The following is a 26,071-nucleotide window of genomic DNA, read 5'->3' as shown; positions in this document are numbered from 1 at the left end:
AATCTCTCGCTCTAGGGTATTCAACCTTGACCTCTTTTTGTTTTCTGTGACCCACCACTAGGAAGATTCCCTGCCCTCTGATGACTGTCTTGATGCCTCCCACAGTACACTGGCAGAGTCAACCGTTCCCTCATTCTCTGTAATATAGTGGTCTGTGGCTTCCTGGAGTCCCGTTCTGATACGGGGCACCTTGAGCTACCAGGAGCTAATCCCCCTCATACGATTCTTGCTTGCGGAGCCCTGTCCGTAAATCACACACATGGAGGAGTGGTCCGAAATGCCCAGAGCATGATGAGCGTCATGAAAACAGGGAAGCTGATGGGCTAGTGTGAATATATTGTTAATAGGTGATAAGCTGCTGTGTGCTCCTTAGTGAAAGGTGTATTGGCACGTCGTGGGGTTGAGAGCTCTCCATGTGTCTATAAGTCCCACTGCAGATAGGAAGTCTACCTGTGGGCCATCGGTTGACAGTGTGGGCTAGGGATGCATTAGTCTCCCCCAGGATCACTCTTCCCTCGGGGAGGGCTAAGGAGCAGGACCCTTAAATCCGGAGTACCTGAGCCTTTACCCAGGGGTATGTGAAACAAGATTATATTGAATAGCTGGCCCTTTCAGTGAACCGTGACTGCCACGAAGCATCCAAGTATGTCATGTACAACCTGCTGGACTTTAAATGGGAAAGAGGAACGTATTAGAATGCCCAACCAGGGGTCTCCAACCTTTTCTGAACTAAGAGCTACTTATGTCCAATGAAATGCATTGAGAGATACTAATATTATTAGTGTTGTATAACTTCAGTTTTTTTTATATGTATTATAATTAAACCAAGCAAAAGCTTTCTAATGTAATATGCTGGGCTGCACACAGGTGAACTGCTGCTCATGCAGATATGCTCTCACTTGTAGTATAGTGCACCATGCCTTAGGGATGTGAGGCCTGCTAGAGGGGTGGCTACTTATGCTGTCAGGCCGTGCTAGGCCACGTCGACTTTGTTGTTTTCTCCCTCACAGAGGCATGCAGGCTGCAAGGGCAGTGGCATGGTTCCAGTGAGGGGGGGGGTCCCAAGAGACCCTCTTCAGCTCCCAGGCCCTAGGTACCCAGGGTACCATTTACTAGGGACAGGGCTCAGAAGTACTGATTGTGGACATGTTTTTAGGGAGCTAACACTGGTACTGGGAATCTGGGCAGCAGGGACACAGTATTCTACAGTCAAAGCTCAAAAGTCAGGCAAAAAAGTGTGGTGGGTGGGTGGAGGAAGGGGACATCTGGGGTACTGCAACAGAACCCCATTTTTTCACCATGGGACTCCCTGAAAAACTCAGGAGGAGATGGGATGTCTTTTTTCCATGCATGCTTTTCGCTTACGGAGAAGTACCACAGAGGGAGTAGAGTTCAGTCTCTGAACTTCTGTTTTGTCATCCGATAAGGGGATCACTGTGTCTAGGTAAGGAATGCTGGTAGAGATCTCTTGAAGAGCCTAAACAAGACATTGTGGATTCTGGAGTACAAGGTTTGTGTAAAATATACTGTACTGTAATTTCTAGTGTGTATGTTTGCTTTAATAATAATTTAGAATTAGTGTAGACAGCTTGAAAAAAAAATTCACCCAATATTGTGTTATTTGATATTTAAAGTTTGTCAAACGTATGTTTATTGCCATTTTGTTAAATAGACATCATTTTCTGTACAACAACAGGAGTAGTAGTGTCATAAGATACATTACACACTGTCACAAGGAAATGCAAAGTGGAGGACGCAGGCTAGGACATCTCTATGCCAATCAGCGGCAAAAAAACCAGTCTATAGTGACCAGTACAGTTTCAGATAGTTCATAGGCATAGTATGTCCTGTTCTCCAAAATAGGTTCTCACAGTCCATTGTGTCGTGACAGGTTTACACTCCACCCTTCCAACCGGGAAGGTACTCCCAAGAAAAAAAATATTCCAAACGATTAAACCAAAAATCCTCCGGAACCCTCCCCCCACCCACTAACAAGGTATGTGGTGGCGACACTACCTATTAAAGCTGAGCGAACAACTGGGCAGAAATGTAGTATGTTAGAATTGAAAGAGATGCATGTCCCTGATAGATGGAGGGCACACCACCAATGGCAGACCCATCGTAAGGAAGCGACTAATGGACCCCACTTATATTCAAAGCTTTTATAATCGTCGCGGAATAGGTCCGCCATTCTCTCTAGACAAAAGGAGTTTCCAAAGTCGCGCGTGCCATACTGAGAGGGAAGGAGCTGTCCTCTTCCAGGCTGCTGCGATTGTCACTTTCGCCGCACCTATACATGTACACATGAGAGCTTTGTCGGCCCTGGTCTGATGTTCTAGGGAGGGGTCACGAATGCCTAGGAGCACTCCTTCCAGGGTGGTCGGTATTATATATCCCAACATGGTTTTGATTTGTGCCAAGATTTCCTCCCAGAAGGGACGTATGGTGGGGCAATCCCACCAGATATGTTGGAAGTCACCCAATAGCCCACAACCACTCCAGCATCTGTCAGTCGTGTTCGGAAAGATTGGCTTGCGTTTGGTGGGGTGGAGGTACCAGTCCATCAGAGTTTTTAAGTGTGCTTCCCTAAGTTCTAGGGAGCGATTGAATGTCGATATATCGCACAAGAGTGCCGTCTATTCCCTTTCATGGATATCTCGCTGCAACACCCCTTCCCTCATGGACATGCATCTCGGCTGAGCGGAGTGTGTGGTGGTGAGTAGATGGTTATAGAGGAAAGAGATCACCCCCTTCATGGAGCCCACTGTTCTCAATACTTCTCGAACCCCGTTTTCTCCCTCGTGGCATTGTCACGTATGTGGGGGGTGGGTGCCCAATGTCGCAGTTGAAGGTAGTGGAAGTGTTCTTTTGGTGGTAAGTGGAATTCCCTTCTACAACTATCAAAGGTGAGGATGTCATAGTTGTGGAATAAGTGATCAAGCTGTTCTCCCCATCACTCCCCTATCCAGATGGAGTCAATGCTTCCCCAACTCCCTTTTAAACCACTCTGTCACTATCCGCAATTGAGCAGCATTGTAATATAACCCAATGTCTGTCAGTCCCCCTCCCCCCCCCCCATTCGCTCTAGGACGCTGCCGTATGGAAAAAGATAAGCGGGCTCGCCCTCCCTGGCAAATGAACTGTTTAAGCAGAGATTTGATTTTAGGAAGAAAGGTTGCCTCGAAGTCAATGGGTAGGGCCTGAAAAAGATATAATAGTTTGGGCAACAGTGTCATCTTGAATGCGGCCAAGCCAAGAAATGAACAGGGGCTTCCACCGCTTAAGATCATTCTCAAGTTGAAGGAGGGGTGCTGGAAAGTTGGCTTTATAAAGCCCTTCCACTCGTGGGGTCAGCTGGATCCCCAGGTATTGGAGGGAGCAGCTGGACCACTACCGGGGGGATTGGGATTGGAGTGCACGTGCCTCAGCGTCCGGAAGTGTAAGATTAAGTACACAGGACTTGTCGAGATTGACCCTGAAGCCAGCTACGACTTAGAATTTGGCTAGTTCTAATTGCAATGCAGGGAGTGACCGAGACGGGTCCGCGAGTGTCAAGAGCCCATCGTCCGCAAAAAACGATATTTTGCAATGGTCTCCTCCGAAGGGGAACCCCTGAATCGCCAAATTGTTTTGGATGGACATTGCGAACGGCTCATTGCTTAGCGCAAATAGCAGGGGTGACAAAGGACATGCCTGTCTAGTGCCTCTCGTGAGGGAGAAAGGGGCCGATAGTACTCCATTGACCTGTACCCGGGAGCGGGGCTGCGTGTAGTTGGCCTTAATCATGCAAATGAATTTGTCTGCCATGCCAAAGGATGTAATGACGTGAAAGAGGAATGCTCAATCCACCCGATCAAAGGCCTTTTCGGCATCAAGCCCCACCAAGACCGCTGGTATCTTCCGTTTGGTGGCTTTCTCAATTAGATGTATCGTGCGTCTAATGTTATCGCGTGTCTGCCACCCCTGTACAAAGCCAGACTGATCGGGGTGGATTAAATCTGGCATTAAATCCTGTATTCGGTTCGCAATAATAGTAGAGTATAGCTTCACGTCTAAGTTTAGGAGTGCTATGGGACGGTAAGAGGCAGAGCTGTACATTTTTCCAAGGTTTAGGGATGACCGTAACCACCGCTTCGGCTATCGAGGGGGTCACTTCTGTCTCCACCATCTGGTTGAAAAAGCGCGTGAGGTGAGGAATAAGGTCGGGAGCAAAGGTTTTTATAGAAGTGGGACCGTCTGGCCCCGGAGCCTTGTGCAGTGTAAGAGTTGCGATAGTCGCACCGACCTCTTCCGTAGATATGGGGGCCTTAAGGTTGTCATTTGTGGCTTGTGAGATACGGGGCAGCCACAGGGCTCTGAGGTAGCTATCCTGCAAGTCTGCCTCATTTGGTTCTGCGGTGTAAAGTGCCTTGTAAAAAGACCCAAAGAGGTCAGCTTTTTCACCATCTGTCTGGACTAAACCGATATTCCCATCTCGTATGCCTCCGATGTATTGCCTCTCGCGTTTCTCTCTTAGTTGCCTCGCTAGGTGTCTGCCTATTTTGTTCCTCTGAGTGTAAGAAACATGGCGTAGTTTTAAAAGGGTATATTCTGCCCTGTTGTTGTAGATTGCTTTCAGCTTGCCATGCAGAGCTGTAAGGGAGTGCAGGGTCACCCTGGTGGTATTGTTCTTGTGTGCCTGCTCCGCCTGTTCTAACTTCCTCTCTAGATCTTCCCACTCCCGCGCCCATTGTTTATTTAGGGTGCAATTAAGCTCTATGCATTTCTCCCGTATGACAGCCTTGAAGGCGTCCCAATTGTTACCCTGGGAGGTGTCTTCAAGCCTGTTTGCTTTAAAGTACTCTGTGATAGCTTCCCGCAGTTCAGTACGCAGTACCCTATCCTGTGTGAGAGAGATTGGGAAGTACCATTTGGGGGTAGTAGTGGGGGCAGATCCCCATTGTAAGAAAATCGATAGTGGGCAGTGGACCGTGATGGAAAGGGGGAATATCTGGCCTCTCTAAGGGTGCCCAGCAAATCTTTGATTGATAAAGATGTAGTCCAATCTTGAATAGGTATGGTGTACGTGAGAGTAGAATGTGTAGTCTCTAGTCTGTGGATACAGGGCCCGCCAGGCGTACCGTAGACCTAAGTCGTGTAGTCTCTGTTTTATATCTGCAGTGAAGGAGCCAGTTTTGGATCTGTGTGGGTGAGTGCTGTCTAAATCAGGTTGCCAAGTGAGATTAAAGTCCCCCATTAAAATCCTTGGCCCTTCCGCAAAGTGGTCTATTTTGTCTAGCAGGGTGTTGAGAACGATCGTTTGGCCTGTATTAGGCACATACATAGCAATAAAGGTGCATAGCGTGCCCCGCAGTGTACCCTTAACCAGGACCATCCGTCCCTCCTCATCTGATTGGACGTCCAGTGGTTGGAATTTCGTCGAAGAGTGAAATAGGAGTACCACTCCCCGGTGCTTAGTATGTGCTGATGATCTATAAATAAGGGGATACAGTTTGTGTTTAAGCCTTAATATGTCAGCTCTCTGGAGATGAGTCTCTTGGAGTGCCACTATGTCAAAGTGGTGGTCTGTGAGGTACTTCCATGCCTTTTGCCTCTTCTGCGGGGAGTTGAGGCCCTTGACGTTCCACGAGTCTATAGTAATTACTATCTTACGAAGTGGGGCCCTCTCCTCCCTCCCCAAGACCCGCCATAGTGTGCCCTTGCAGCCGAAAGATCGGAAACATTATCTCCATGTGCATACCGTAGTTGATATTCCTCTGCCATAGTGCCCTTGCGTCAAGTATGTAGGTAGTGCCAGCACCAAACCCCATCCCTCCCCCTCCCAGCACCTTGAAAGAAAAAACAAAAATATCCAACCCCCAACAATATCAACTGGAACATATGTCGAGTAGAAGATGGTAGTTGAAATCACCTACTCGGATGGGTTGGTGAATGGCGCGACCAGGATTCCCATTCGCGCCCGTCTCGGGGGGCTTCCCAGTAGCTCAGGTTGCCGATAGCATCTGTCTCCGCTCCTGGGCGGCGTCCGAGCTTCCCAATCCTGGACTCTTCCAGGAGAAGTAAACCAGCATTGTCCCCACGTTGCATCGATAGGCCTCTCCAGGCAGGGACCAAAGATCGCAGCTCGTGCATGTGTGTGAGAGCGAGAGACTTGACATAGTTCTCACTTGTGGTTCCCTCTTGAGGATGTGGACCATTTCGCAGAGGAGGAGCCATTTTGGCTAGACCCTTGTGAGGTGCCAGCTGCGGTTTCAGGGTCAGATGTAGGGAGGCCCAATAAGTCCAGGCCTTCCTTGAGGTCGGTTATGAGGAGCTGTTTGTTATTAAGTTCGAAGCTCGGACCAAAGAGATAAGTCCAACGATACCAAACTTTTTCGTCCCGGAGCTTGGACGTGATGGGCCGGAACTGCTGCCGCCTCGCTAAGGTCGTGGGTGCCACGTCCTGATAGATGCTGCAGGTGTGCCCCTGGAAGGAGATTGAGTTTTTTTTTCCCTAGCAGCTGATAGGACTGCCCTCTTTCACCTTATAGGAGTGGAATTTCGCGAGCACATCTCTTGTGCATCTCCGTTCTCCGGCTGCATGGCTTTCGACCCTGTGCGCCCTCTCAAGCTTGATTTTAAGGACCTGTGGGCTGACTATTTCTGCAGAAAGACCCTCTTGGAAAGCTTCTAAGTCGGGCCCTTCCGCCCCCTCCTCCAGGTCGCGGATCCGCAGGTTTTCTCTTCGTGCCCTGTTTTCAAGGTCCTCCGCTTCCAGTTGGGTTTGGTGCAGTTGATCCTGCAGGGCGAGTACTGTGTCCTGCATGTTGGAGGTGCGTTTGTCAACCTCCTGGGTCTGTTCCTCCAACTCCACCACTCTGACCCCCACGGAATCCACATCACGCTGCAGGGAGGCCATTCGGTCATTGAGGTTGCTTTTCAATTGGTTGATGGAATCCTTAATGTCTTGGCTTAGTTCCTTTCGTAGCTCCACTTTGAAATCACTCCTCTTTGGTAAAGGCCATGTTGTCGGAGTGGTCTTCGCTGTCTGTTAATAGGAGTTTATCCGCTGGGGCGAAGAAACGGGAGACCCCGGTCATGGCTTTGGTCACCGTTTTCTTAGGCGGCATAGAGACGAGCCCAACGACAAACACGCTGCATCAGTACTCTGCTTCTTCGTGGTCCCCCTCAGGAGACCTCTATGTGATGTCAGCTTTACTCCCTCCGCCCCTCTGTTGATCACCAAGTACTCCAAACGCACTTCTCCCCGCCGATGCGGGGTCTGGGGTAGGCTCAGCACCTCGAAACATGGTCCTCAGTTTCTCGTCCTCGAGTTGTTGGCCACATCCCCGTGTATTACCCGCCTCTGCCACCGCCGGATGTGGCTATTAAGGGCGTTGCCTCCTCCAGGTGGCCCGCCACCATCCCAGGCCGCGCCGCAACGCTGTTGCTCCCCCTTTCGCTGATGCCTTTGGCAAGGGTGCAGGCACGTCAGAGGGCCCCCCCGGGGGCAGCTCCGTCTCCACGAGAGGGTGCGATCGCCACAGTCACGTCGACATGAGCGGGCCTTACAATCTCTAGATGTTAAATTAGGGCTCTCACAAGGTCTTCAGTGCAGTGCATAGGCTCAGGGGAAGGACTCAGGCGGCTCTCAGTGTTAGCTGTGCAGGGAACATAACACGCAGCTTGCGCACCATCTTCAAGTCAGGCAACGGCTATTACGCCCTCCCCGGGTTCGCTCGGTTCTCGCAGTCGCCCTTTGCCGTGCAAGATCAATCTTCCTTGCGCCTCTCTGCCTGCGAGGCGTGCCTGATGAAGCTGCTGGACAGAACTCCTCCTGCACCTGAACTCCGCCTACCTCGGGCGGCCAGCCATATTGAGCGATCTTCCTGTGTGCTGCAGGTAGCAGGTAACTGCACCTCCGTCCCCCGCACTGCGCGTTACCGTCTGATGGGAACCTGCACCCATGTTGATTCCGGCCATGCCGTAACTGCTGCACGGAAGTGAGCCTATCTCACCGGGCGCCATTTCAGCTCACAAGATGGCGGCTGCCGGCGTGCACGGACCCAGGGGTGCTCCGGCGCCGCTTTATAGCAGCCTTGTTTCTGAGTCCAGAGCTTAGTTCTGGGGCTCCTCGGACACCCTAGTTGTGGGACCGTCGCTCGTCACTCATTGCATCGGCTTCGCTGCCGTTTTGTGGCTGATATCTCCCCGAAACACTGGCGCGGACCAGGAGCAGAGACAGATTACGTCCGTTCGGCCATTTTGCCCGGCCACGCTATATAAAAAGTTGTAATTTTAATAAGATAAAAAAGCTTCTTTTGCTGATTATCCCAATTGTATTTATTGGTCATGAATGAATGAAAAGAAATTTATATAGCGTGAGTTCTGTTTTATAAGAAGTGTCCAGTCACTTCAAGTTAGTAGAGTAAGAGCACCTTACTAAACAAAAAGATCTTAAACTGACTTTCGCTAGGGACAGAATGACGGTAAGATGGTAGAGCATTCTGAAGACTGGGAGCAAGGAGGGAGAAAGATCTACCCCCAGATCTGGCTTTCCGAATTTTCGGTACGCACAGTAGGTTATGGCTAGTTGAGTGGACTGCCCTAGAAGGGAGATCTTTTTTTTAGCTTGTCTTAAATGTAGTTAGGGCCCTTCTGATAGAATGCTCTCTGTGTGGGTGGTTTAAATTTGATTCTGGAGTTAACCGGTAACCAATAAACACCCTTATGCATCAAGCCAAAATCCAGTCGGTAAAATACCGATTCCTTATTAGCTCCCGGTATTAAGTAAAAAATACCCAATCCCAATGCATCAACCCAAAAGCAGAAATCGGTATTTAAGGAATCCTTAAATAGCGATTCTTTAAATAGGGATTCCTTAAATACCGATTCCTTAAATAGCGATTGCATTTAAGGAATCCCAAAGTGAGATTCCTTAAATGCAATGCATCAAAGTTAAAAAATTAGCGATTTCGCTAATAAGGGGAGCAAATTACCATGAAGATGAACTGCATGGTAATTTGCAAAAACTTTGAAAAATGCACTTTTGTGCATTTTTCAAAGTGTCATGTTGCGCACACACATGCCCTTAGAGCATGTGTGTGTGCAACATATGTGCACATATCATTTTCAGGGGTGCAACAGGGTGTCCTTTTGACACCCTGGCACCCTTGAAAGTGCTCCAGCTATTAGCGATTCGGTAATACCGAATCGCTAATACAGAATGGCTTTACATTCATTCCTATGGGCCTCCAAGCCCATAGGAATGAATGGGTAGGTATTCCTTATTACCGATTCGGTATTACCGATTCGGTAATAAGGAATGTTAAGGAATCGCTATTTGAATAGCGATTCCTACATGCATAGCCTTTTGCTATTCCTTATTAGCGATTCCTTATTTTTCGCTAATAAGGAATCGCAAATGCTAATGTTGATGGATATGCCCCAAAGTTGCTTGAGTTCTTGCCTAATAGAGCGCCTTTTTTGGAAAGTTCAAGACGAGCTGAATTGCAGCATTATGTATGCACTGAAACCGAGGCAGCAGATTCTGAGGAGCTCCCAGAAAGAGTATATTGCCATTATCCAGCCTGGAGGTGATTAACGCATGTACAATCTCCTAACGTGAGGCTAGTGGTAGATATGTTAGAAACTTCCTTAAGGATTTTAACAGCCCAAAACAGGTGGCAGCAATGACCTGGAGTTTAAACGAGAGAGCCGTATCCATCAGCACTCTCAGATTCCTGACCACTGTAAATAAAGGGGGTGCTGGCCTCAGCTAAGGCGGCCGAAGTCTCAAAGCATCAAATGGGGAAGAAGTGTCAAACAGAGTTGTAGGCAGCTGTTGTACATACAGTTGACGATGGAAGTGAGACGCCCCTAAAAATCACAAACTACTATTTAATCAAGCTGTTGAAAAGCAACATAAGTTGTGTCATCTGCATATAAGACAATGTTCATACCCCAACTTTGTGCTATCGTGGCTAATGTTGAAAAGAGTAGGGCTTAATGCTGAGCCCTGAAGGACACCACAACTTAGGGCTCTGAACTGGGAGGTGAAAGTGGATACAAATACAGCTTGTTGCCTGTAGGCTAAGTAGGAACAAAGCCATTCTAATGCTCGACCCGTTATACCTACCTTTTTCAATCTCTGTGCAAGGATATAATGAGACACAGTATTGCATGCAGCGAAGAGAGCTCATTGAATAACCATCGCTTTACGACCCAAGTCAAGATTCCCTCTGATATATTTAATAACATCAAGCAGGGCCAGTTTGTGCTGAAACCAGCACAAAAACCCGACTGATATGATTTATAAATATAGGCCATGTCCCTAAAGGATAATGTTACTTACACCCAGTAAGCATCTGTTCTTGGCATGTAGAGCTGTAGATTCACATGCTTTGCATACTCCGGCCATCTATTGTTGAGTCCGGATGTTTGCAAGTTGTTTTTCTTCGAAGAAGTCCTTCCAGTCACGAGGTAACTCGATAACAACGTGCATGGGCATTGACTCCATTGTTAGATTGTTTCGCCAAATGGGGAGGAGGGTAGGCGCATGTGAATCTACAGCTCTACATGCCAAGAACAGATGCTTACTGGGTAAGTAAAATTATCCGTTCATGGCACGTGTGTGAGAAAGTGTACTCTTTCTGCAAGGTATGCCCCCACATTTTGCTGAATTACTGATGTTCTTTGACTGTTGACCGGGTGTGCACTGGGCTCCTGCTAATCAGGTACCCAGGACCTATGTTTCTTCCCTAAAATTGCATTGAACCCTAAACCCAATTGGCATCTCTGGGCACATGTCAGCCCCTGGTAAATGGTACCACAGGTACCCAGGGCACTGTGACCAGAGAAGGCCTCTAAGGGCTGCAGCACTTATTGTGCCACCCTTAGAGGTCCTGTACCCTGACACTCACACACTGCCTTTGCAGGCTGCGTGTCTTGGTGCAGAACAAAGTGAAGAGTCAACATGGCACACATCCCTGTGTGACATGCCCACAAACCACTGCCCTGGCATACATCAGTCACCTCTCTAGCTGGTTGCCCTATGCCAGTGGTACCCCTACAGTACCCAAGTCCATTCCCGGCCACTGTAAGTGCAGTGCTGCCATTAAGAGGATATGGTGCTGGGGGTTTGTCATTACAAACTCCACAACACCATACTGGCTACACTGAAAACTGGGAAGTTTGGTATCAAACTTCTCAGCACATTAAACCCACACTGATGCCAGTGTGGGATTTAATGTAAATGCACAACAGAGGGCATCTTAGAGATGCCCCCTGAAACTCAACCAACTTCTAGAGACCTGACTGAGTGGCTGCTTAGGCTGCCACCAACAGACATGTTTTTGGACCCCTGGGTCGAGAGCCTGCTGCTCTCGGGGCCTGAAACAATGCACATCCTGGGACGAGGCGCCAAGCCTCCTGCCCCAGGATGGGCACGGTTCATGAAGAGGAAGCTTCAAAGGCATGCTGTCTTTGTGAGCCTTCCCAGACCATTTGCTGCTTTCAGCAACTGGTCCCCACTGGTTCTACCCCCCACTTTGGGCAGGAGAGCCGGCGGGAAAAACAAGTGAGGAAAGAGGTGGGCCCACCTCTGCCAACTCCACCCCTCAGGTGGGGGAGGCGAGGTGAAGCACAACTCAGAGTCCCCGCCATCTTGAGGATGGGGGGACCCAACCAACCAGGGACAGGCTCCTGCCCCCCTCCCACTGGAGGGTGGCACGATAGGGGGTGTACCCACCCCAGGGAAGGGACCCATTGGTCCCTGCCCTTTACCTACCTGTAACACCCCTAAATCTAGTATTTAGGGGGCACCCTGAACCTTGCTTCCTCAGATCCAGCCTGACAACAAGAAGAAAAGAAGAAGGACCGAACAGCCATGCAGCCAGCTAACAAGAGGAAAACGCCCACTGACTTGGTCTCAGCCCTACCAGCCTGTCTCCCCTCGAACCTGCTCCAGCGAAATCCCGGTGTGTCCTACAGCCAGCATCCTTGAAAACTCCGGTGGACCTGCCCGCCTTCACTTCCAAAGACTGTTTCTCCAGTGAACACCGGATTTGTTCAACTGCAACTCTGGCAGCAGCCAGAGACCACGAATCCAGCCCACTCTGCACCCGCCGAACCCAGCCTGAGCTCGAGTGGAAAAACACCACGAGGAGTTCACCCCGGCGATCCTGACCCGAGATCCGGCGACCCCTGACCAGCCTCAAGCCGACGCCTACAGCCTAAATTCATAAGGCCCCCCTAACCGCGACCAGGAGCTGGTAAGACGATCCGACCCCAAAAGGCACCCCAGCACCCGACGCCCCACGGCCTTGTGTGCCCGAACCGACGGTGCCTAACCAACCCTTAACTTCCCAACTTACCTCTCCAAGTGGTGGTCGCACCCATAAGTCCTTCGTCTCCCTGCCTGCAGTGCTTTTGAAAACCGAAGGTTCTCCAAAGAAAACAACAGGGCGCCCGACGTCGAAACAGCACTCTGCACCCGGCCGCCCCAGTGCCGCTGAGGGTGCACCTTTTGTGCTACTTTGTTTCCCCATTTGTCCTGACCTTAACCCTAGTAGCTTTGCTCCCACAACCCAGTGGCCTGCTTGCCAGCAGCCACCAACCGGAGGCCCCCTATCACCCATTGGATAAAATTGGGCCTCAACACTCTACACCCGGCCGCCCTAGTGTCGCCGAGGGTGCAACAACAGTGCATCTCGAACCCTGGGGGACCCCTGAGTCTAACCCCAGAACCTTAACTCCCACAGTCGATTACTTACCTGTGAACCGATAACCTGTTTTTCCTCCTTAGGAGAACATTGACAATTTTCTTCCAAAAAGTTTCTAAGTGTGGAGTTTTGAAATATGAAAATATTATTTAAAAATCGCACAAATAACCAAAACGTATTTACTTACCTGTTTACAGGAAATGTCCCAGTGCTGAATCCAGGTATCCAGCAGTGAGTAAGAAAAGTAACGTACAAAGTAACTTACCTGTAATTTACTGAAAAAGCAAATTCATTTCAATGCACTGTTTTTCTTCCAATAAACGATCAAGAATGGAGTTTCGATATCTGAAGATATTCTTTAAAAATCATGCGAATAACCAAAACATAATTACCTGTTTCCAGGAAATGTCCCAGTGCTGAATCTAGGCATCCAACACGGAGTTAGAAAAGTAACGTAAAAAGTAATTTACCTGTAATTTACTGAAAAAGCCTATTCATTCCAATGTACTGTATTTGTTAAGTGTTGCAACCTGCTGCACCCCCTGTAAATCAAACAAAGTACAAGTTCTATTGCATTTTCAAACTGTTATATATTCAGCAACTTATTACTTAAAAGTATTTTATGCTTACCTGTGCCAGGCTTGCTTGGTTCTAAAAATAAACAACAGTATATTTTTATACAAAAGCAATTGGACTAGAGTTCAGTTCCTTGAGTGTGTGAATTCATTTGCTGACTGAGTGTGTACATCAAATGCTTAACAATGTCCTCTGATACTGCCCTACTGCTCGACCACGCTACCTCAAATAGAGAGTAAGGTTCTATCTAACTTTAACCTCTGCCTACTTCTAGGGTCACTTGGTCTCCATACACACTATACCTCATTTTGGTGTAGTATATATAGAGCCAGTTTCCTACAATGTGTGCTGCAGATCTCATGCTTTGTGTAGACTATAAAGCAGTATGCTCCCAAAGCGGTGGCTAACTAGTAGCTGCTGTAGTTGTTTGAAACAGTGTTTTGAGTACGGCCTGGCCTACATTGGCTTGCTGACTTGCTAACACATACACACAATAGTGTTTAGTGAATGTGTGCGGTGTAGACCATGTTGCTGCCTTACAGATGTCAGCTAGGGAATATTCCCCAAGAAGACCATAGTAGCCCCTATTTTGCAAGTGGAATGTGCTCTAGGGGATACTATTAAAGTTCTTTGCTTTCGCATAGCATGTTTGTATACATTTGACAATCCATCTAGAAATGCATGAATTAGATATGGGATTGCCCTTGTGTGGTGGAGCAAAAGCATCAAAGAGTTGCTTTGTTGCAAAAGTCTTTTGTTCTTTCTATATAATAAAGTAAAGCTCTTCTAATATCAAGGGTGTGTAGAGCTCGTTCTGCCACTGAATCAGGTTAAGGAAAAAACACAGGCAACTCAACTGATTGATTGATGTGAAAGGCAAACACCACTTTAGGTAGAAACTTAGGGTTAGTACGAAGAACCACTTTGTCTCTGTGAAGCTTAAAGTATGGTTCTTGTAAGGTTAATGCCTGCAATTTACCAACTCTCCTTAGTGAAGTAATTGCGATGAGTAAAGCAACTTTCCATGATAGAAACTGTAATTGACAACTACTCGTTGGATCAAAAGATGGACCCATTAACTGTGTAAGTACTATGTTGAGATTCCACACAGGTGCAGGTGGGAAATCTTGGTGGTATTACCCTTTTTTAATCCTTCCATAAAGGCTTTCATAAGTGGTACTCTGAATAGAGACACGTGTTGTCTATTTTGTAAGTACGCAGCTATTGCAGCTAGATGTAAGTGGATAGATGTGTAGACTAGGCCAGATTGCTGTAAATGTAACAAGTGACAGAAGATGTTCAGTATGGAAGCATCTAGTGAATTGATATTGGTATTATTACAATTAGGGCTCCCGGTTTTATGGTATTTATTGTTTTGCCATTTCCGTCTGTATTTATCCATATTTATTTTTTGGGCTTTTTTTCTATATTTATCCATATTTATTTTTGCCACAAGCAAAAGGCGACGCTACAGCTAGTATTTTTCCACATTTATTTACATTGACAAGGTACACCTGCGCCGGGTTTTTATTGGGCAACACAATACATTCAGCTGAAAACTTTGCCATTGTAGTACAAGCACATGTGCATTTGAAGAGACTTTTGGTTTGTTAATGAAGTGAAGACCACTGAAAACCCGTTCAATATTTGCTGATGATACCGGAATGGCCAAAAGATTCTGTTAGAGCTTCACCGCTCTGAAACCCGCCCCAGAGGCCTTAACAAAACCATGTAATAAACCCCTCACTCCAAAGCCGGCAGACAGGAAACATTTGCAATGAACTTGCACAGAAGCCAAATTCACAACTCCGAGACATTTCTATAGTCTGAGAATGCAAGCGTTTGTGCACTTCTGCAAAGTACTTCTGAATATAAAAGGTCACATACGTCCACAATGTTTTTGTAACAGGACATTGTGCCCCGGCAGTCAGGTTTTATAACAAAGCACTGGAGGGTTACGTAGGTATACCTTGATAGTAATCTGTTTTTACCCATGTACTTTCCCAAATCAATCTTGCCGCACAACAGTGTTGTATTGATTCAAAACATTCATAACAAAAAGTATGTAGATACTTCACACATATTTTGGGGTTCATTGACGAGCCCCTATTTAAATGTGGCATTAAAAAATCGAATAAAACATTTTCCGCTTCAACTCTTTGGGTACTGTGCACAAACATGTAAAGAAAACATGGAGGGGGGAGAGGACGTCTGGTGACTTTGGAGCTGAGGAACTGGGTTCGAGCCTGGGCGTCGGCTCAGCATCCTGTGATTCTGGGCAAATCACTTAATCTCCCTGTGCCTACCAAAAATAAATGTGTCCCTCTGTAACGAAACTGGTGCTCATGTAGAGGGCACCAATATCGGGTCAGTTTGCGCGATATAAATATGCCCCCCCCCCCCAAAAAACAGCATTTGTCAGATTTTTGATAAAGAATTCAATTAAATACATATGGTTGATAACACTACACTGGAGAGACGGACACTTTGCTGCACACCAGCCCACCACGACACAGGCAAGAGCCAGTGATCCTGTACGATATATCTCCGTAAAAGGGAGATACTGAGAACGTACTCTCAGCAACCCTTCAAGGGAGACGTCAAGTCAGATCAGTCCCCAGACAAAGCCTTCACTCACTCTGGGGGCTTTTTGTTTCAGTTTCGTAGCGCTTTCCACGAGCACTAGTAACATTACACAGTAACATGTTCGTATTTTTTGTAGACACAGGGAGATTAATCGGCATCTCTGTTAAAGACATTTAAGTAATGCCCTGAGCTGCCGATTAATCTTCCTGTGTCCACAAAAAATATCATACTGTAATTGTGTAATGTTACTGGTGCTCGCAGAAAGCGCTACTATAGTGAAACAAAAAGCCCGAGAACGAGCTGCTGCTAATGCGAGCAGCCTGCGGAGGAGAGGAAGCGGCTCAGCAGCGGGATCTGCAGACTTTGGCGCTAGGAAACCACGCCCACACAGTGATGCTTACATCAGACTAGGATTGGCTGAAGAGGCCGGTCGTCCCTGCAAGATCCTGAGCCCATAGGCCCACACGAGGGCACCAAAAAGACCCTTATTGGAAGATCGGAAGGGACTGGAAGGCATTTCCTGGAAGCAGGGGGCGTGGCAAAGAAACTGCACGGCAGCGCGGCAACATTTACTCGTATTTTACCGTTTATAAATATAAATACAGACAAAGGAAATATCAATTTCCGTCTGCATTTATATGTATAAATCCGTAAATACGGAAAACCGGGAGCCCTAATTACAATATATAACAAATCTTTTCCATTTAGCTGCATAACATACTCTTGTAGTAGGTCTTCATGCCTTTTTTAGGATATTCATACAGTCTGGTGGAAGATTTTTCCAATGGCTCTGTGTGAGGAGACTGGAGGTGAGATGCAGCTTTTGGTGTGGAACTACTGACAGCTCTAAAAGGGTTGTGAACTAGGGTTGACAAGCCCATGTGGCAGCGATTAGGATCAGTGTGAGGGATGTTTGCCTGAGCTTCCAAACTACTAGTGGAACAAGTGGGAGAGGAGGAAAAGCATAGGCAAATATCCCTGACCAGTTCATCCATAGTGCATTGCCCTTGGATAGTGGGTGTGGGAACCTGGACGTGAAGTTTTGGCATTTTGCGTATTCTGCTGTTGCAAATTGGTCTATGTGAGGAAATCCCCATTGTTGAAAGTAAGGTAGGAGAACCAGGGGATGAGGTTCCCACTAGTGGATTTGCTGTCTTTGTCTGCTTAGGAGATCTGCAATCTGATTGTTTACTCTTGGAAGGTGTTCGGCTAGGAGATAAATTCTGTGGTGTATTGCCCATTTCCAAATGTTTTGTGCTAGGTGTTAGATTTGAAACACAACTTTGTCATATTACTCGTAATTTACACAATATTATTTTAGCATTTATATAGCGAATACATTATATTTACATATTGAGTGTAGACGCAACTAGCAGATGTGTTAGTTAGGTTGACATCTGTGCCACCATTTTAGCTCTCGAAGACGCCATTTTGTATTACAATCAAAACTGTTACTTGATCATTTACGAGAAATGGTCCTTGGTAAGTTTAATTTCTCTAATGTTGAAACTTCCTCATTAACCCATGCCTTTTCTGTTACTTAGAGGCCTTCTCCCACCTGTCTAAAGGGGAGAATATCCAGACGACCTTGGGCAGTAGATAGCTTGTGCCAGGCTGCGGAATTGAAACTTATGATCTGTACCCCCATTGTCTGACGAAAGTTACCAGTATTTTTCCAATGTAGGCGGGTCTTTGTGAGCTTCGCAACATACATATTGTAACGTTATGGTTGTTAAGAGTCAGTCCCTTGTCAGTCATCATAGGAGGCTGGTCATATTAGACTCCACTGCAGTGTACTTTGTGAATAAACTTACGTGCTTGTCTTCTCTACTGCGTCATCGACCTTTCATTATTGGAAGGGTAGAGGAGGTTGAGAGTGACCTAAGTGACCCTACTTGGGTCACTTCCTTCATAGGCGTGACAGTTGGAGTGTCTCCCCCCGCTCCTGTTTTTGTATTTAATGCATTGCTTTCATGTCTGTGCGAACTAGGACAGCTTTGCCTATTAGGTGAATTTGGAAGGTTTGAGCGCAGAAAAACTGCTAGTAGCTTTAATTGGTTTATGTGGAGATCTTTTTGTTGTTGACTTCACAAGCCCTGTATTGTGTAATATTGTAGGTGAGCACCTCAATCAGTCACTGATGCGTCGGTTAGTATTGTCTGTGGAACAGGGTCGACGAAAGGCTGCCCTTTGGACAGATTTTGTGGGTTCCACCACTGCAGAGAGCGATGGGTGCCGCTGTCCACCAACACTAGATCGGTTAGACGACCCTGTGATTGGTTCCACTGACTCGCTAAACATTGTTGAAGGGGATGCATGTGAAGCCTTGCAAGAGGTACAATTGTTATGCACGACGCCATAATTCCCAGCATTTGCATGAAAACTTTGGCTGGTAATAAGTGGCTGGCCTGAAACTGATTGAGAAGAGACTGAATATTGCGAATTCTGGCTGTAATGGGAGATACTAGAGCTTTTTGAGTATCTATCTTGGCTCCCAGATAGGATTGTGTGTTTGAAGGTTGAAGATGAGACTTCAACACATTCACCGTAAACCCCAGTTGATGGAGCAGGTGAATTGTAGTTTGAATGTGTTGGAGACACTTCTGGTAACTGTTGGCTTTGATGAGCCAATCGTCCAGATAGGGAAAGACATGGATCTGCTGGCTTCTCAGATGGGCTGGAACTACTGCCAGGCATTTGGTAAATACTCTGGAAGCAGTGGTGACTCCAAACAGTAGTAATTTGAATTGGTAGTGCTGTCCCGCTATCACAAACCTGAGATACTTGCGATGAGCGGGGTGAATTGGAATATGGAAATATGAGTCCTTTAAGTCTAGAGTAGCCATAAATTCGCTTTGCTGTAGAAGTGGGAGCAGTTGCTGAAGTATCACCATGTGGAAATGATCTGACAGTATTTACTGATTGAGTTCTCTGAGGTCTGGAATAGAGCAGTAGAGACTGTACTTCCTGTTTGAGTAGGTGTATATGTTCTGGTGACATTTTGTGAACATAAGGTGGAAAGTTTGAAGGATTGCTGAAAAGCTCCAGGCAATAACCATTTTGGATAATTCCTAACACACATTTGTCTGTTGTTATTGACTGTCAAATGGGAAGGAGCTGTTGAAGAAGTCCTACGACAGGTGTTGAATGATCGGGGGGGGGGGGGTGATGGGCAAGTCACTGTTTACTAGGGGAGGGGGAGTTATGTGGTGCGGAACCTCTGCCTTTACCATTGTTTCCTTTATATCCTCCTCTGAATAAACTTCTTGTGGAGGAGGATTGTTTGTTTACTTTATACGAGGAAGTATTGGCGTCTGAAGATGTATTTTTTGGATCCACCACGGTAAAAGGAGCGGCGAAAAGAACCACGGTTATAAGGAGACTGTAATGCTCCCATAGATTTGGCTACTCTATCTTTTTTCATCTTTTCTAGGGCCTGATCTACTTTAGGTCCAAAAAGGTGTTGCTTATCAAATGGACTATCTAGAATAAACTGTTGCACTTCTGGTTTGAAACCAGAAATTCTTAACCAAGCGGGTCTCCTGAGTAATACACTGGTATTAATTTCTTTGGCTGCAGTGTCAGCCGCATCTAATGCGCATCTAGTTGATGAATTAGAGCTGAGCTTTCCTTTTTGCACTAAATCTTGTGCTTTAGCCTTGTGTTCATCTGAGAGATATTGGAGAAATTGCGCTATTTTATCCCAGTGAGCTCTATCATATCTAGCTAAAAGGGCTTGGGTGTTAGCAATGCGCCAGTGATTTGCAGCTTGGGCAGATACTTTCTTACCAGAAGCATCCAACAGCTTAGATTCTTTGTCTGGAGGGGGAGCATCTCCAGAGGTTTGTGAATTAGCTCATTTACGAGCGTTAGAAACCATTAGGGAGTCTAAAGGCAACTGTCTTTAATGTATACTAGATCAGATGCAGCCGGTTTGTACATTTTGTCTATTCTCGGAGTGAGAATTCGAGCTCTGACAGGGTCTTTAAATAGGTCATCTATATGGCTCATTAAGCATGGTTAGAGACTGGGTAGACCTGTGTGTGCTGCCTAAGGTTTCAAATAAAAATTCCTCCTCAAGTGATTCTTTGTGTAATTGTACTCAATGATACTGTGCAGCTCTAGCCAACAGTTCTAAATACCCTACATTATCATCAGGTGGGGAAGGCTTTGCAGGGTAAAGATCTGGGTCATTATCTGCCGGCTGATCAACATCGTAATCCCTCCAGGGGTCTACTGGTAATGGAATATTTTCCTCATCTACATCATCTAAATTATCTTCGTGATAATCATCAGGATGTGAGGGTGGAGAGTCCTGCGGAGTAGTAGGCAGTGGCTCTAGCGTAGGAGAAGGTGGTGGTGGTGGTGTAGGGGAACAAAGAAGAAGAGGAGAAGGATTAGTCCCAGTATTATTCTTCTTCAGTGGAATTGTATATGGAATGTCCTCAGACTCTGATTTATGCTTTTGAGGCAGTTTAGTGAGCAGACATCCTTTATCTGGATTAATGTACAGTTCTTTTTGTCTAGGATCTGTTTTGGGAGGTGGAAAGTCAATAATCTGATTCTGTGTTGTTGGAGGAACATCTTTCGATTTCGGCACCGACTGCTTTGGTACCGAAATATATTGTCCTTTCGGTGCGGAAGATTTCGGCTCTGAAAACACTTTGGATTTGGACGTCGAATGTTTTGGCTCCGAAGAGAGTTTCGGCTTTGGTGTCCCTGGTTTCGGCTCAAACCCCGTTTTTGGTCGACTCGGTCCCGAGCTGGAAGGCTTGACTACTTGTTTTGGTGCCGGACCCGAAGGTGGGCGCTAGAAACATCGTCTCTGTGTCGACTGTGACCCGAAGGTAGGGGTGGCACCAAAGCCTTATGTTTGATAGGATTTGGATTTCGGGGCAAGGAGTGTTCTGTACTCAAGCAACCTTGACCTTGGCCCAATGGTAAGTCCTCTTCTATCTCAGAGTCAGTTTCATGCACCGAGATGGACTGCTCCTCCATTTTCTCTTCAGCACCTTGTACGTAGAATTCCTCCTGCTTGGAACCTTCGCCGAAAATGTCCGGCGTATATTCAAAATGTTGGCTTTGCATTTCACGAAGTCAAGCCTGACTATCGCGGAGAGTCGTTTTGGATCGAAATGATCTGCATATGTTGCAGTCCTTTTCTTTGTGCTTGGGGGACAAGCAAAAGTTGCACAGTTCGTGCGAGTCGGTGTGCGGGTACTTTGCATGGCACAGAGTATTGAATTGAGTCCGTTCCATCGACTGCGAGGTGGACCGACATGGTCAGGCTCAACGGCCTTGCAGGACTTTCCCGATCGAAATTTTTGTTTTTCTTCAATTGATACGATACGCGGAGAAGTGGGATACGCATCCAAAAACAATACAGTCGTGGGTAGAGTGGATTGCGCACCGAGGAGAACCCGAAGAACAACTTCGACCCGGAGCACAGGAATTAACATTCAAACCAGATGGCGGAAAAAAACAATCTAACAATGGAGTCGATGCCCATGAGCATTGTTACCGAAAGGAGGAGCCACCTTACCTCGTGACTAGAAGGACTTCTTCGAAGAAAAACAACTTGCAAACTTCCGGACCCAACACTAGATGGTAGGAGTATGCAAAGCATGTGAACTACAGTACACATGCCTTGAACATTCCATTCAGAAAGAACCTAATCTGAAGGCACTGAACAGAGTGCTGGCGTAGCATACATGTACCTTCCCAAACACCTTGAGGAAACCATCGGATTTCATTTTTTTAATTCTTGCAGAGTAAGAAAATAGAAGAAAGAGCTTGGTGAAATCACATGAAATTTTTAAAAACATATTTGACTAAACAATTTAGCAAACAATGGCATTTCAGTAAACAAAAGCACAACTCATTTTGTGCCATTGCGCTTTGTCGGGAGCCTTTTAGGTTGGCTCTTTTGGCTTATCAATAGAAGATTTCCGTATTATTTTGAACCTACCCTCTGAGCAAATAACGGAGAATAGAAATAACATCAAGATTGTTATTTAAAATGTTATTTGGAAAGAATTCTTACCAAGACACAAGAACACTCTACATCTTGTCAATACGTGATAGTATTTCTAAATTGACCAAGAGTGAAGCATTAAGAAAATATTTCTTTTAGGTATTGAGGTCTGTTACCCAGAGGTGTGTAAAGCAGAAACAGGACCTTGTTGCTGGTGTTTGTTACTCTAAGGTTTCAACATGTCACAGAATAGATCTAAAGCTCATACTCCCTTTTTCGAAGATCCACTTTAGGGAAAATGTTGATGATTTGAATGCAATTATGTGCTTCCCTTCAGAACTATATGCTCTTTAGCATTTTGAACAATATATTCAAGAACGTGTTCTAGGACCTGGACAATTTGACCCCACTTTCAAGAATTCCTCCACACAAACCCCTCTGGAAAGCCTGAAGTAGCCACCTTTACTCACTTGGTCAGTGATACTGGCATTGCCCACAATCCTCTGATATTTGTGTGGAGTCACCAGAGGCCAGCACCCACCACACACCAGTTATGCAGCAAAATTAAACTTTTCCCTTTGGATAACTAAACAAAATGTGAGAGGGCTGCAGTAACTAATACATGCTTACAAAACAAAATTTGCATTTCATGGCTAGAAATAATTTATACTTTTCTCCTAGTCTGATATTACACACTACCAAATTGAAGAAGACACTAACCTGAACGCTTTGTGGCCATTGGTGTGACATTTGTCCAGTGCCCTGTGTGAGGGTCATACTTTTCTACCGAGCTTAAAATGTTCAGGCCATCGTATCCTCCTGCAAACAGATTAAACAAAATAAATAAAGAAAAAATTCCTCTATACTTTTCCACTGTTCGAAATGACTTGAATCAGTAGAAAGAACCAGTAAAATGTACCCTTTCTAAGAATGAAAAGTTGGGATCACCCCAAATCTTACCATTAAAAAAAGAGAGGAAGACACCCAGTGGATGTTGCTCAAACTCTTAATGAAGGCTTCCAGGAAAGCTGGCTGTCAAGACCACAAAGTAGCCAGAAGCCTTTTCTGAGCGAGTAAAAAAGCAGCAGGAACTGCTACAAATAACTCTCACAGATGTGATTGCTAAAACGAATCACTGCAATTAAGAGTCGTAAAGAGACTAGTTTTCGTCTGGAGAAGCTGCTGTTATTCCTGTTTGCAGCTTCAGGAACTCGCCTATCAATTAAGAGACTAACAAAGATGGAAGACTACATTTTATAATTTATCTGTATTGCTTATGTCATACCAAAGTGCTATCACAAAAAAGAACAGGACATTCATACAAATTACAGCCACAGAGAATACAATGAGCCTTCCCCTCTGTGGCATGCATGGCCAACTAGTCAGAGATTAACGGACAAGTTACTTACCTTTGGAAATGCCTTATCTAGTAGGGACTCTATCTAGCTGCAGATTCCTCACCTTAGAGTTATCCCCAGGCATCAGACTGGATCTGGAAAAGTTAAATGAGCAGTACCACTGCGTGCCGGTAGGTGGCGTTGATCGGCTTCGCCCGGTGTCGTCTACGCTGGGAGTGATGTACACGATACCTAAATAGGCACCACACAAGAGCGCTGACCTCAGTTACTTTTCACAACATTCCACGCCAGGAGCCATGAAGAACGCTAACCACTGGTGTGGAAAACTAGGGCCCTAACATCATTGCTCTAAGAAACCCCACAAAGAGGTGGTCGTCCACCTGGAACTCTTTTGTGCTGTCATCACAGAACAACAACGCTCTTGTTGGATTGACTCGGTGAAGTTGCTCCTCTTACTTAGAGGGATGTGGTGGAGTATAAAAAGTAGGCAGAGTGATGGACTGGCCTACATGAAAGGGAGTGATGACTTTTGAAAAGGAAGCTCTAGTTCGTAGAACCAGTTTGCCTGGAAGATGTTCAAGTATGGAGGCTTGGATGACAAAGCTTGAACCTCATTTACCCTCCGGGCAGATAACATTGCCACAAGAAAGGCTGTCTTGATGGTAAGGAGCCTGAGAAGACAGTTTTGCAAAGGCTCAAAAGGACCACACATCATTAACGTCGGGAAGAGATTAAGTTCCCACTGAGGCACAAGAAAGACTTACCAGTATGCATCTGTTCTTGGCATATAGAGCTGTAGATCTACACACTTGTGCATAGATCGCCATCTGGTGTTGGGCCCGGATGTTTGCAGTTTGTTTTTCCTCTTGGAAAGTCTTTGGAAGTCACGAGGTCGGTGACTCCTCCTTTGGATCGTATTGCGCATGGGCTTCGGCTCCATCCTCAGATTGTTTTTCGCCAGATGGAGCGTAGTAGTAACAGTGAAGATGCCCATGTGTGTGCTATCTAAATAAGATAAACTGGGACAGATACAGGTAGCTGGGGAGGCGGGTGGGCGTGTGTAGATCTGCAGCTCTACATGCCAAGAACAGATGCATACTGGTAAGTAGCATATTCCGTTCGTGGCATACGAGCTGCAGATTACACACTTGTGCATAAATTATATAGCAGTACCCACCGTTAGCGGCGACCACCCGTATCTGTTACAGGGGTTTGAAATAACGTTTTGAGTACAGCCTGGCCCACACTAGCTTGTTGCTTAGTTTGCACATCTACACAATAGTGTTTGGTGAAAGTGTGTGGTGTTGACCATGTAGCTGCTTTGCAGATATCATCTAATGGGATGTTCCCTAAGAATGCCATGGAAGCCCCTATTTTTCGTGTAGAATGGGCTTTCGGGGGAATGGATAGCATTCGCTTTGCTTTATGGTAGCAGATTTGAATGCATTTTACAATCCACCTAGCTATCCCCGATTTTGAGATGGGGTTACCTTTGTGCGGTGGAGAGAAAGAGACAAACAGTTGTTTGGTCTTACGGAAAGGTTGTGTTCTTTGAATGTAGTAGAGTAAGGCTCGTTTGACATCCAGTGTGTGAAGAGCCCTTTCTGCAACGTTCTGTGGTTGCAAGAAAAATACTGGTAGTTCTACTGTTTGGTTTAGGTGAAAGGGAGAAATGACTTTAGGGAGGAATTTTGGTTTGGTACGGAGAACAACCTTGTTATGGTGCATTTGGGGAAAGGGTTCTTGAATGGTAAGTGCTTGTATCTCACTGACCCTTCTAAGGGAAGTGATGGTTACAAGAAAAGCGGTTTGCCATGTTAGGAATTGTAGTTCGCATTTGTGCAAAGGTTCGAAAGGAGGCCCCATTAGCCTTGTTAGAACGATATTTAAGTTCCACACAGGTGAGGGTGGCACTCTGGGGGGGAATTATTCTTTTCAGGCCTTCCATGAAGGTTTTGATGGCAGGCACTCTAAAGAGAGATAGATGTTGCCTGTTTTGTAGGTAAGCTGCAATAGCTGCGAGGTGTAGTCGAATGGACGTGTAGGCTAGATTGCACCTTTGTAGGTGGGGTAAGTAGCCTATGATGTGTTGAATGGACACGTCCAGTGGATTGATGGTGTTGTTATGGCAATAAACAACAAAACGTTTCCACTTAGCGGAGTAGCACGCGCTAGTGGTAGGTCTTCTAGCTTCTTTGATGACGTTCATACAGTCAGGGGGAAGATTTAGGTATCCGAATTCTACGATTTCAGGAGCCAGATCACAAGGTTGAGCTGCGCTGGGTCCGGGTGTTTGATCTCTCCATGGTTCTGGGTTAAGAGGTGTGGAGAGAGGTATAGTTTTTGGTGCGGTACTACAGATAGTTCCAGCAGTGTGGTATACCACGGTTGTCTGGCCCACGTTGGAGCTACTAGGATTAGTGTGAGGGAGTGTTGTTGTAGTTTGCGCACCACTAGTGGAATGAGTGGGAGAGGCGGAAAAGCGTACGCAAATCTGCCTGACCAGTTCATCCATATCGCATTTCCTTTGGACAATGGGTGTGGGTATCTGGCGGCGAAGCTTGGGCATTTGGCGTTTGTGGGTGGCGAAGAGGTCCATCTGTGGATGCCCCCACATTTGAAAGTACGGGTGAAGAACTTGCGGGAGAAGCTTCCACTGGTGGATCTGTTGTGTCTGCCTGCTGAGCAGATCTGCCACTGTGTTTTGGACTCCTGGGACATGCTGAGCTAGGAGAAAGATTTTCTGGGGTATTGCCCATCTCCATATGCTCTGTGCTAGGTGAGAGAGCTGTGGAGAGTGTGTGCTGCCTTGTTTTTGAATACAATACATGGCTGTCATGTTGTCTGTTCGGATCAGGACTGCCTTGCCTGAAATT

The 26,071-nt window shown here is 46.3% G+C and overlaps 1 protein-coding gene across 1 annotated transcript in view; it reads right to left on the bottom strand.

Annotated features, from left to right (window-relative positions):
- KLHL12 (kelch like family member 12) overlaps positions 1-26,071 on the bottom strand; it is a 594,063-nt gene that overhangs the window by 209,552 nt on the left and 358,440 nt on the right. Inside the window, exon 10 of the mRNA XM_085600332.1 lies at positions 22,558-22,656. Within this exon, the coding sequence (XP_085456458.1) occupies positions 22,558-22,656 (99 nt within the window). The remainder of the gene's footprint in view (positions 1-22,557; positions 22,657-26,071) is intronic.

This window comes from Triturus cristatus, chromosome 1_2 (genome assembly GCF_964204655.1).
Source record: "Triturus cristatus chromosome 1_2, aTriCri1.1, whole genome shotgun sequence".
NCBI lineage: Eukaryota > Metazoa > Chordata > Amphibia > Caudata > Salamandridae > Triturus > Triturus cristatus.
Note: the sequence above shows the minus strand (reverse complement) of the source record. Positions and strands in the feature narration are given on the sequence as shown.